Source organism: Phoxinus phoxinus (assembly GCF_949152265.1).
Source record: "Phoxinus phoxinus genome assembly, chromosome: 2".
NCBI lineage: Eukaryota > Metazoa > Chordata > Actinopteri > Cypriniformes > Leuciscidae > Phoxinus > Phoxinus phoxinus.
In genome coordinates, this window is record NC_136877.1 from 49453856 (window position 1) to 49466355 (window position 12500).

The 12500-nt window shown below is 38.4% G+C and overlaps 1 protein-coding gene across 2 annotated transcripts in view; it reads right to left on the reverse strand.

Moving 5' to 3' along the window:
* pacs1 (phosphofurin acidic cluster sorting protein 1) overlaps positions 1 to 12500 on the reverse strand; it is a 66121-nt gene that overhangs the window by 29332 nt on the left and 24289 nt on the right. For both annotated transcript variants that reach the window (XM_079604725.1, XM_079604726.1), the window contains exons 2-5: positions 5182 to 5269; positions 2838 to 2927; positions 2634 to 2759; positions 84 to 228 (exon numbers count right to left, since the gene is read on the reverse strand). In XM_079604725.1, the coding sequence (XP_079460851.1) occupies positions 84 to 228; positions 2634 to 2759; positions 2838 to 2927; positions 5182 to 5269 (449 nt within the window). The remainder of the gene's footprint in view (positions 1 to 83; positions 229 to 2633; positions 2760 to 2837; positions 2928 to 5181; positions 5270 to 12500) is intronic.

Genomic DNA, 12500 nt, shown 5'->3' on the forward strand with positions numbered 1-12500 from the left:
AGGGTTTTCCAGGACTTCAAGCACCGTGCAGGAACCCTGTGATTGGTCGATCGCTACACCGACCCGGTGAACCGCTCTCTCACCGTTCATCTTGGCTTTGGGTCCCTCGTGGTCGATGGGCTGACTGGACAGAGAGTAAACCCTGATCTCGGCCACCGGGACGGACACCTCCTTCAGCTGACTGTGCAAACCCAGGACCTGCGCGCCCTCCGTGGGGTGCTGCATCACCTGACCGCACACACACACATCAGCAAAAGTTCATTTATTTCAGTAATTCAACTTGAAAAGGTGAAACTAATATATTATATAGACTCATTACATGCAAAGTGAGATATTTCAAGCCTTTATTTGTTATAATTTTGATGATTATGGCTCACAGCTTATGAAAACCTTTTCACAATATTCTAATTTTTTGTTTTCATAAGCTGTAAGCCATCACAATTATAACAAATAAAGGCTTGTAATATCTCACTTTGCATGTAATGAGTCTATATAATATATTAGTTTCACCTTTTAAGTTGAATTACTGAAATAAATGAACTTTTGCACCATATTCAAATTTTTTGGAGTTCACCTGTATAGTGTACTTCTTCTACTAGCCCCCCAAAAAACGTATATATACAAAGTATATATTATAAATTCTGCTTTCATACATTAATTTCTTATTCAAATGAAATCCTGTCATCCAGCATCTCCTCCATTATCCTCATCACCAAAAACTTATTTTAGGTGGACAGATCAATACAGTACAAAGAACAGCAAAAAAAATAATTAATATATATAAGTAAGATGTTGGAAAATAACGTCTTTTCTGTAAACCAAATGCTTTTTAATCTCCGCTACTGCTTCAGTGCAAATGAACAAGTGTTTGTGACTACACATTTGTTGTGTAGTGACGGTCATGTTCAAGTAAGCAGATTCTGCACAATACGCTGTGTGTCATATATCATTATGACGCACAAGTGTTTGCGCTAAATCTGCGCAGATTTCTACACGAACTGTGAAGTGCCAACAAACCTCTCCCTGTGAAGGATCCCTTTACCACTCTACAGATAAAGCGCTGGCGGGATAATTTCGGTTTCAGGTATCTCCCCCGAAGTGATACAATTATGTTTAAGGCCAGACAAGTAGTTTGTTAAGGCTTGGTTCGTAGGGAATTACAAACCTGCGCACATATATTCAAACACACATAACTATAGAATTAATTCTTGATGCGCACGTGAGCATCATCGTTTCTCACAGGTTCGCGTTTAAAGTCTGTGTAGAGAGAACGGTGTCGTCTTAGCGGCCCCTAATTTAATAACTAATGATAGGGCTGTGCGATATTGAAATAAAATACGATATGCGATAACTCCTTAAATAATGCGATATTCGATATGCGATACGATAATGCTTAAAGTGTGTAAAATAAACTTAAATTATCTTTAAAATATATTTAAAATGATATAACCTACATGTGTTTCACAATCTTTTTCACAAGAAAACATCCTTATAACTTCTGAAAGTGAACATCAGTGTTTTACTGTAGCATAAGAAGTGTTATTTTAACATCAGTGTAAACCACAGAGTTTCAGGTTATCCTACATTAGGTTTATTTAATAAAAAGATACTGAATCATAAAATATAAAAATAAAACATTGCTTAGTTTTCACTATTAAAGCTAAAAAACTTTGTCTTTTGTTCATGACCCCATTTATTGCAAGCGGTTGCGATATGCATATTGCGATATATACATTTGCGATATTTCGATAAATTCAATATATTGCGCAGCCCTAACTAATGATCGTTGCGACGGAAGTGAATCAATCAAAACTAACTTTAGCTGGAAAATATCTTTATTCACGAACCGCTATAAAGCCAAAACAATCTGTTACCTTAAATTATACATTTATTACTGTAAAGCTGCTTTGAAACAATCTACAATGTTAAAAGCGGTATATAAATGAAGATGACTTGACTTGAACTTCTCCAGCACAAATAGTCCGAGTGACTACAGCGGCTCAACCTTAAGTTTATCAAGCGGCGATAACACTTTTTGTGCGCAAAAAACAACAAAAATAAGGACTTTATTCAACTCTTGATTTTCTTCTGTGGGCCTCGAGTGAATTCTGGGGTGTACGTCAGAACGGAGGCTCACTATTGGCTGACGCTGGTCATTTGTGTGATGCATGTGACGCTGGCCAATAGTGAGCCTCCGTTCTGACGTACAACCCAGAAGCGCTGCGCTGTTACACTACGTGAACTCACTCAGAGGCCCACAGAAGTCGTTATTTTTGTTTGTTTTTACGTCGCTTGATAAACTTAAGGTTGAGGCGCTGTAGTCACTTGGACTATTTTAACGATGTCTTTACTAACTTTCTGGGCCGACAAGTTTCAATTACAATAGAAGCCTATGGAGGAGTGAGACAGCTCTCAGATTTACTCAAAAATATCTGAATTTGTGTTCAGAAGATGAACGAAAGTCTTACGGGGAATAACATGAGGAAGAGTAATTACTGACTGAGTTTACATTTTTGGGTGAATAACTCTTTAATTTACAAACCCTGAATGCGAGTAAATCTTCACTGTGGGAATGTCAAACCCCGAGTGCACTATATCGTGTACAGGAAGTGTTTTGGGGAGATGCGCTTCACCTCCGCCATGTTGATGAGGCCGAGCGCCAGGGTCTTGTAGCCCAGGATGGTTCGGTTCTTGTACCTCTTCCTCCTCTGCAACATGATCTGAAGCTTGTTGGCGTCTCGCTTCAGGAAGTGAGGATACTGAGGAGGAGAAGGAGAGTGTTTGATTTAGGCCATCTGGACGGCTTCTGGTGGAGAGATCGTGTGTGTCACACACACCTGTAAGGAGAAGGTGAGCTGCAGGTCTGTTTCCGTCTGGCCGCTCGATGGCAACAGGATTTCATTGGAACGGAGGATTCGCTTTGAGCCCTGAGGGAGAGGAGAGATGGACAGATGGTGAACATCATTACACGGAGGGGAGCGTGGCTCTTTAAGATCGAAACAAGAGAGCAGAAAACGCAAACCTTTAAAAAATAAACCTCCGTTGGTATTTACGCTATTGTTCAAAAGAAAAAATACAGGAAAATTGTGAAATATTATTACCGTTTAAAACAGCTGAATATGTTGTAAAATGTTATTTATTCCTGTGATCAAAGCTGATTTTCAGCATCATTACTCCAGTCTTCAGTGTCACATGACCCTTCAGAAATCAGTATAATATGATGATTTGATGCTTAAGAAACATTTCTGATTATTATCAATGATGAAAACATTTAATATTTTTGTGTACATTTTGATGGACAGAAAAAGTAATAAAAAAACAGCATTTATTTGTTCTGATTAAACATTATAAATGTCTTTACCGTCACTTTTGATCAATTTAATGCATCTTTGGTGAATAAATGCATTCAATTCTTTCATAAAATTTGTATATTATGTATATTTTAAACGTTTGAACAGTAGTGTAAAAGATACCAGATCAAAAGTGACAGACTAAAAACAACACAATGCAGCATTTTTGACAAGTTTGACTTCCATGATGTGATGTAATTGAGCAGTGGGCGAGAACTGGATCATATAAAGTGGGCTGTCTGTGATATGATCGGCTCATATTATTTTGCTGTCGTTTCAAATAAAGTGCAGTGAGGAATCGTTCACAATGAGGCCAGGGATGTGAGTTTAAGAGTGTGTGTTCACACTTGTAGTTTGGTTTGCTTGGTTCGTTTGGTCCAGACCAAAAAAAAAACAAAAAAACATTTAGTCCTGGTCAGCTTAACATTCACATTGCCATTTTCACACCGAACCTGAAGGCATACGGTCGGATATGTCCACAACCTGATTGGTCGGCTTTTATTATGTATATTAAACATCCAAAACAACGCTGTGTTCTGGGCTAAATCCACTTGCTGTGTGTGTGTGTGTGTGTAGCTACATATGATGGTGTTTTGACCAGTTGAGAACTCGTGAAGAGCTTATAAAATGTGTAAAGGAGTGAAAACAGCGACAGGAATCCCTCCATCACACACACACACACACACACACACACACACACACACCGTGAGGAGAAGCGGTTCTGGTGCCAGTACCGAACTGTGATGGGCAACATTGCGACTATTACAAGAAAAAGCAGGTGTGTTTGAGCGGTCTGTCCTTTTTAGGATCACATCTTGTGACGTCGTATCCTGTTTTTGGTTCATTTAGATATCTTTGGTCCGTGTTGTGTTCATATTTCAGCTGAACCGCACCAGAGTTCGTTTGAAAGCGGATCTTTTAAGCGTCTCGGTCCGCTTAAAGACGCTTCACAAGCGTTCACACTTAACAGAGCAATCGCACCAGAGTGTTTTAATCAAACCAAACATGCCAAGTGTGAAGAACACAGAAGGATTAGTTCACTTCACTGTCAAATAAAAATTTCCTGATAATCTACTCTCCCCGTGTCATCCAAGATGTCCATGTCTTTCTCTCTTCAGTCGAAAAGAAATGAAGGTTTTTGATGAAAACATTCCAGGATTTTTCTCCATATAATGGACTTCAATTGCAACCAACGGTTTGCTCGACACGATCCCAGCCGAGGAATAAGGGTCTTATCTTTATTTATTTTTTACATTTTATACTTTTTAACCAAAAATGCCCGTTGTGTACCATCTCTGAGATGCGCCACACATTACGTAATCAAGTTAGAAAGGTCACAAAAAAATAAAAAATAATAATAATAAATTAAAACAAAGATGTTGAACGATTTTGACGTTTGAGTAGAAAATGAGATGGAGTTTTTCGCCCTTCCCTGCCTTTTTGAGCCGGAGTTCAGATGGCGTGACGCGTGACCTTTCCAACGTGATGACTTAAAGCGTGGCGCATCTCAGAGATAAAAAGTATATCATTGTTTTGTTTTTTTCTTAGAAACTGACCGATCGCTTCACTAGATAAGACCCTTATTCCTCCGCTGTGGTCGTGTCGAGACTTTGAAGCTGCATTGAGACGGACATTTGAACCTTCAAACCGTTGGTTGCCATTGAAGTCCATTATATGGAGAAACATCCTGGAATGTTTTCCTCAAAAACCTTCATTTCTTTTCGAGTGAAGAGAGAAAGACATGCACATGGGGATGACACGGGGGTGAGTAAATTACTAATAACTAATCCTTTAAGTTCGATGTTGATTTAGAGCAGAATGAGTAACGCACCTGGAGTTTGACAGCGATGACCACAGACGTCAGATCTTTATCCAGCTCCTTCAGCATGACCAGCTTCTTCAGCGTCAGATTGAAGAGCCTGCGGACACACAAGCCACTCCACAATTCAATAATGTTTCACAATATTGGGTGGCAAACGTACAAGCGAGACTATGAGAAAGTGAATCAGTATCAATCAATTCCAATGGGACCGATCTAGTTGTGTCGTGTGGAGAGGCACAGCTTTATAATGACGGATATGAGCCGCGTGTTATTGTGACGGATATGAACACGTGTGTTAGATATGAACGTGTGTTATTCTCGTCTTGTTTTGGAGGGTCAGGGAAGGTTATAGCAAAGGGAATTATTTACAGAGACTCCCGAAATAGAGGCTCTTCTGACAAGAGCTGCTGTCATACAGATCAATAACAACCTAAAACAGATATTGACCCAAAGACAATCATCAGACACACACACACACACACACACACACACACACACACACACACTCAGGTGGGCGACGTGCATTTTCACACGTCAGCATTCAATACACCATTTACTTTTACATCAATCATCAAAGGCGTTTGTTTAAATTCCTCCATCTACACACACCCTCCGTCTCTCAGAGCAAAACAGAAGTATAGAAATAAAAATAAACGAAACCAGATTAAACACCATCCTCAGAGGAAAGACACAATATCAGTAGAGTGAAGATGATAAAAAAAATGAATCGAGGTGATTTATTAATATAAAACTGGCTAATACAGCTACTTGAATCTGTAGCTTCTTGAATGCCATTTTTGATCAAATGCTTCATTTAAAAGACTCCTGTTATGCCCTTTTACAAAATAATTTTTCATGCTTCAAAATGGATTATTTTTCACATATTCTCCTCTGTTGCGGTTCCTCTCTTCCCAGTCTGTCAGTAACACTCTGTTTACTTCCTGTCTCTATGAAGCCCCTCCTTCTGAAAAGCACACTGTGCTCTGATTGGAGGGCTGGAGCAGTGTGTTGTGATTGGACGGCTGGAGCAGTGTGTTGTGATTGGACGGCTGGTGCAGTGTGTTATGATTGGACGGCTGGAGCAGTGTGTTGTGATTGGTCAAGCGCTTCCAGTGTGTTTGCGAAATGCCACGCCCCTTACCATAACCGCCAGTTTAACACACTACTAACCAACTCAACCAGACCCCTTTATGCTGTATGGAAGCTCGTTTCCGCCACAGAATAAAACATTTTAAAAGATAATTGCGACTTTCTATCTCACAATTGCGAGTTTACATCTCGTAATTCTGATTAAATTTTTTGTAATTGCGTGTTATAAAGTCAGTTATAACGTTTTTTTCCCTGCAATTGTGACTTTATATCACGCAATTGCGAGTTTATCTCACAATTCTGACTTTATATCTCCTAATTATGTGTTATAAAGTCAGAATTGTGAGATATAAACATGCAATTCTGAGAAAAAAAGTCAGAATTTCAAGTTTATATCTCACAATTCTGACTTTATAACACACAATTTTGACTTTATAACTCTCAATTGCAACTTTATATCACACAATTCTGAGATAAAAAGTCAGAATTGCGAGATGTAAACAGTAAACATGTTTAGGACAGTGATTATTGCAGCATTTGGAAGACAGCTTGTAGGATTGAAAATGATCCAAGATATTGAAATGAACTAAGACATCTGCTTTACTGTTTCCCACCCTCCTCTTTCCCAATGACCGTTAGCAGTTCCCGAAGGCGCAGTTACGTCCCATGCTATTTGTCTGGGGTTGTTGTTGTTTTTCTCTTTACCTCTTTCTTTTGTGAACCTTATCCTTGGTTATGATTTGTAATGTAAGTTGTACTTTTATGTAAACAATTATTTTGAGGTGTTCTTTTCATCTCGTTTCTCACTGTAATAAATGATCACTACTGAAATGAGACTGGTTTGTGTGAGATGTTTTCCAGTACACGTTCAGTATTTTGATGTTGCACGCCTTATTCTCTCTAGACTTACAGGGTTTGTAACCGGTGCTGATAGTGATCAAGGCCTGTAGGCCAAGATGTGTGTACTCAGGGGGTCTATGAATTGCCACATCTTTAGTACGGCGGGGGAAGTTGTGATTATCTGATTGGTCAGTTTGAATGTCTCACATTTGGGTTAGTCACATGGTCAGGGAAAGGATAAAACAAGATTATAACTGTTGCTCTGCCACTTTTATTCTCTGGATCTCACTCTTTTCTTTCTCCCTCGCTCTAAAAATTTTTCATATATGCTGGGTACAATTAATGGTATAAGTTTTTATCATCTCATACATCTATTTTGTAACTATTGTAGGGATGGGCAACGATTAATCGCATCAACAATAAAAGTTTGTGTTTAAATAATATATGTATGTGTACTACTTTGTATAATTATTTTGTATATATAAATACACACACGTGCATGCATATATTTAAGAAAAATGTGTTATTTATATATAAAATATTTATATATAACATAAATGATGTATAAATAATATACATGTGAATAGATCTTAAATATATATATGCATAAGTGTGTATTTATACAAAATAATTATACACAGTAGTACACAATCATATATTATTTAAACACAAAGTTTTATTTTGGACGCGATTAATCGATGGGCAACGATTAATCGCGATTAATCGCATCCAAAATAAAAGTTTGTGTTTAAATAATATGTGTACTATACAGTTTTCTGCCATCTTGCTGACAAAGTTTATTTAGTCATTCGGCAGCCTGAACCCCTGCAGGAAATCTATTGCTAGTTTTACTCAGTCACTCCTAAACACTGACTTCAACACACACACACACACACACACACACTCGGTCTAACATTCACCAGCCTCAGGTCACTGTGCAGCGGAAGACAAATATTGTGACATTAGTGCTTAACAGCAAAATCACAATTATTCATTGTGAAATGTAGGTTACATTGCAAAAAAAAAAAAAAACTGTGTTCATAAAGGTTAAATCACAGCCTTCATTCAACGCCATGAGTTCAAGGGTGACACACGACTAGAAACCGAAGCTCGCTTCTCATCAGGATCTCTAAACGCTTGGATGAATGAGTGTTACACAGACAGAGGACGGGGCTTTTAGGCTGGCGTGTTTGAGCAGGAACACGAGCACAGTAAACTAAATTAATATTAAACACCGACATCAGCGGGGACTTGAAGACACGTCCGTTCCCGAAACAACGATCATCGAGACAAACTCTTAGTTTGAGCTGCACATTAAACACACTAAACAAAAACACACTAAACAAAGACACACTAAACAAAGACACTCAGCCTATGAAACATGCAGCAGATGCACGTGTGTTTCAGCACAACACACACTTAAACCTCACACACGTGAACCACACTGAACACTCGAGCTCGTTTCTTTGATTAATAATACATTAACCTAACCGCTTTAGTGTGTGTGTGTGTGTGTGTGTGTGTGTGTGTGTGTGTGTGTGTGTGTGTGTGTGTGTGTGACGCCACACGAGTTTATCTTCCATAAATCAGGTTATTACAGTAATAAAGCTGAAGATAACAGCTGTACGGGTTCATAAAGTCAGCTACTGCTACCATATGTTTATTAAAATCCAATAAACATATAAACACAGCTGATCTTCTCTCAAATTCATCTAGATTACGGTGTGTCACACTTCTAATGCACCTCTTAAATGAAGATAAACACCAGAATTACACCATAACCTTACAAAAACACATTCCTAACACATTTGTTAGATTTAAAGGGGTCACGAGAAATCACACCTGTCTTGATCTTGAGGCATATAAGTGTTGATAGCATTAACACATCCTGCACGTTCCATAGCTAAAAAACGTAATAAACAAAGCATTTATTTAATATTTCGGGTCAAAAATGGCCCGAAGCGTTTAAATAAAAAAATGTTAAAAATCGTAGCTTCATCAGAATGGTCCGAAACTTGGTGACTTTATTGGTACTTGGTATATGAACACCCAAAAACATTGAGGACAGGATTTGATAAGTCTAAGTGGTCGGAAAAAAAATAGTCACACTCAGGACCTTCGGGTCAAAAATGACCCCCATATGAAATAAAAGGGAAATTGGCAAAAATATGAAAATACGGAGTTTTTTTGTGCATACAATCTACAAATCAGCCAGGATGCCGAAAAAAAGGAGTCAACAGTGAAGGGTGAATCTCTAAAACATCAAGAGTGCAAAACAGACAAAAAAAAAACCACACACACACTTATATACACAAAAACACACACACACACAAATGAACGCGTGTCATTCCAAAAGCTAATTTTGGGAAATGTGTGAAATAAAAGCAATTGTTAACCAACCAAACAAACAAAAAACTTTACAAAAATAGTCTTTGAGAATCTCTTATTATATATTAAAATCCACAACCTGAAAAAAAGGGAAATATGTGCAAAAACAACTAGAATTCACAAGCCTTTCTTAAAATATGATATTGCACAAGAATTATGCTCACTACATCCACCAGATGGCACCAATCTGACTTCAAAATTTTCCTATAGGCCTAGTCTCTACTTTAACCTGAAATACAGCATTAATTAAAAAAAAAAAAAAAAAAAAAAAAAAAAAAAAATCTATTGTATTCAATGGGGAAAAAAATGGATCATAATTAATGCATAAATATTCATTATTATCATCAAATTCTCTCAAAACACCAAAGAAACAAAGAAAAAATATTATTGAACAAAAATACATTTCATTGATTTTGCTGAAAAAAAAAAATCTGAATCCCGCCCTCCGGGTCATTTTTGACCCGAAAGTCCTGAGTGTGAGTCATAAATGAAATACCCTAGACCTAGAGGGTTAATCAAGCTCCAAAAACAACCATTTTGATATTGGGTGATCTGTGGCGTCACATGGGCAAATGCATTTGCATATTCCCGCCTCCAGAGCATGACATCGGCCAATAGTTATACATCACGACTATATGTTTGTGTAGAGCATTTTGTTTTATAAACGAGGCAGTGTAATGGAAAGTTTGCAAAGAAACTTTTGATGAAAGATGAATCAGCGACTGTATTAAATCTGACAGAAGCTGCATCACAAACTCGAAGTACATTATTTAACGCTTAATCTGTAAATTATGGTTTTATATGAATGTGTTCAAAACACTTACTCGCATGCAATAGCAAGTGGGCTTGTTATTACTGATGTGATAAAAAAAATGTATACAAACATGTATAAATAAGTCAGTAAAACATAAATAAATGTAAGTACGTACATAAATCATTGATAAATAAACTGTATTCTATAAATAAATAAATAAAAGTAAAAAAAGTATTTTCTGCTCATCAAGGCCGCATTTATTTGATTAAAAAATATAGTATTGTGAAATATTTTTACAATTTAAAGTAACTTTTCTATGTGAATATCTAGTAAAGTGTAATTTATTCCTGTGATCAAAGCTGCATTTCCAGCATCATTGCTCCAGTCTTCAGTGTCACATGACCCTTCAGAAACCAGTATAATATGATGATTTGCTGCTCAAAAAACATTTCTGATTATTATCAATGTTTTTACACATTTTCTTTGTACTCTGTGATGAACATAAAAAGTATTTATTTGAAATTGAAATCTTTTGTAACATTATAAATATCTTTTCTGTCACTTTTGGCACATCTAATGCCTCCCTGCTGAAGTATTCACTTCTTACAAAAAAATCTTGCTGACCTCAAAACTTTCGAGCGCTAGTGTGTGAATGTTCTGTTAGTGTGTGTGTGTGTGTGTGTGTGTGTGAGTGTGACAGCTGACGAGACGAAGCACACACACACACACAGAGAGGTCAAAGCCTCGGCGCGTAACACTACAGTGACCCTTCAGCTCCAGAAAACACACGTCATCAATCACACCCAGCAGCCGGTGCGACGCGAGCGCCTCTCCTCTGAGAGTGTGTGTGTGTGTGTGTGTGATTAGTTTGGGAACAGTTTCACACACAGGTGTGGAGAGGAGATCTGATCGGTCCTCAGATCTGTGAAGAGAGAGCTTTACAGGACTGCGGGACGCTTTAACTCGCTGTCATGAGATGTTAGAGGAACAGGACAGCGGTGGACGGCTGAAACTCTCCGGAGGGGCAGAAGAAGAAGAAGAAGATGGCCGTCGCCCGTCAGTCTATAATGAGGAGTAATGAAGCTTCTTAACATATTCTGCTCACACACAGACACACTCTTGTATGCACATCTGACCTTGTCAAAGAGGACACTTTATAACACACACACACACACCTCCCCAGCGCCTCTCATTACATGACTGATTTTCCATGACCTTCAGCACACACACTGATCCTGGAAGGTGATTGGCTCTTTGTTGCCTCACATCTGTCCATGTTTTCATTCACAGTGTCTCTCGAGTACCTGTCTTCCTTCAACACACACACACACACACACACACACACACACACACACACACACACACACACACACACACACACACACACACACGCACACGCACACACGCACACACGCACACGTCACACGCGCGCACACGCACACGCACACGCACACACACACACACACCTTGCCTCATCCCATCGAGACTCACTTTCCCTTTATTTCGCTGTAGTGTATTATGCTTGTATATAGTCCATACATACATATACACACACATATTTCTCAGAGAGGGATTATCATGCTGTTCTCTGCTTCAGTGTGTTTTCTAACAATCTAACGGTAATAGTGATTAGTTTGTCTAATGGACATGAAATCAGTGTAATTATACAGGCTTCTTTAACACACACACACACACACACACACTCCTGCGGATCAAGAGCAGTTTCAGCAGTGCCAGTGTGTGATTTCATATCACAGTCACATTACGGCGCATTAAACTAATAGATGCTCGTGTTTCTCTGGCTCGATCAGACACAGTTAAACACACTCAACGCAAACACACTGAAGCGGCGCTGGACGATTCCCAATCCATGAATCATCCAAACGCAGACGTCTGAAGCTTTGGGAAGCTCTGGCGGATCCAAACAGCTCTTTCCCCTCGGTGAGCCATTCATCAACAGCTCACACACACACACACACACACACACACCTCCAGCGCAGTGTTAAACCCTCAACCGCACACACACACACACACACTCACATCCTGAACTCTGGGAAGTATTTTTTACTCTAATAATTTACTGGTAACACTTTACATTAAGGATCATTAGTTAACTACACATGAACTAAGAATGAACAATACTTCTTCAGCATTTATTAATCAGTTCATATTAATTTCAACATTTACTAACACATTATTAAAAGGTTGTATTTGTGAACATTAGTTAATGCACTGTGAACTTACATGAACAAACAAT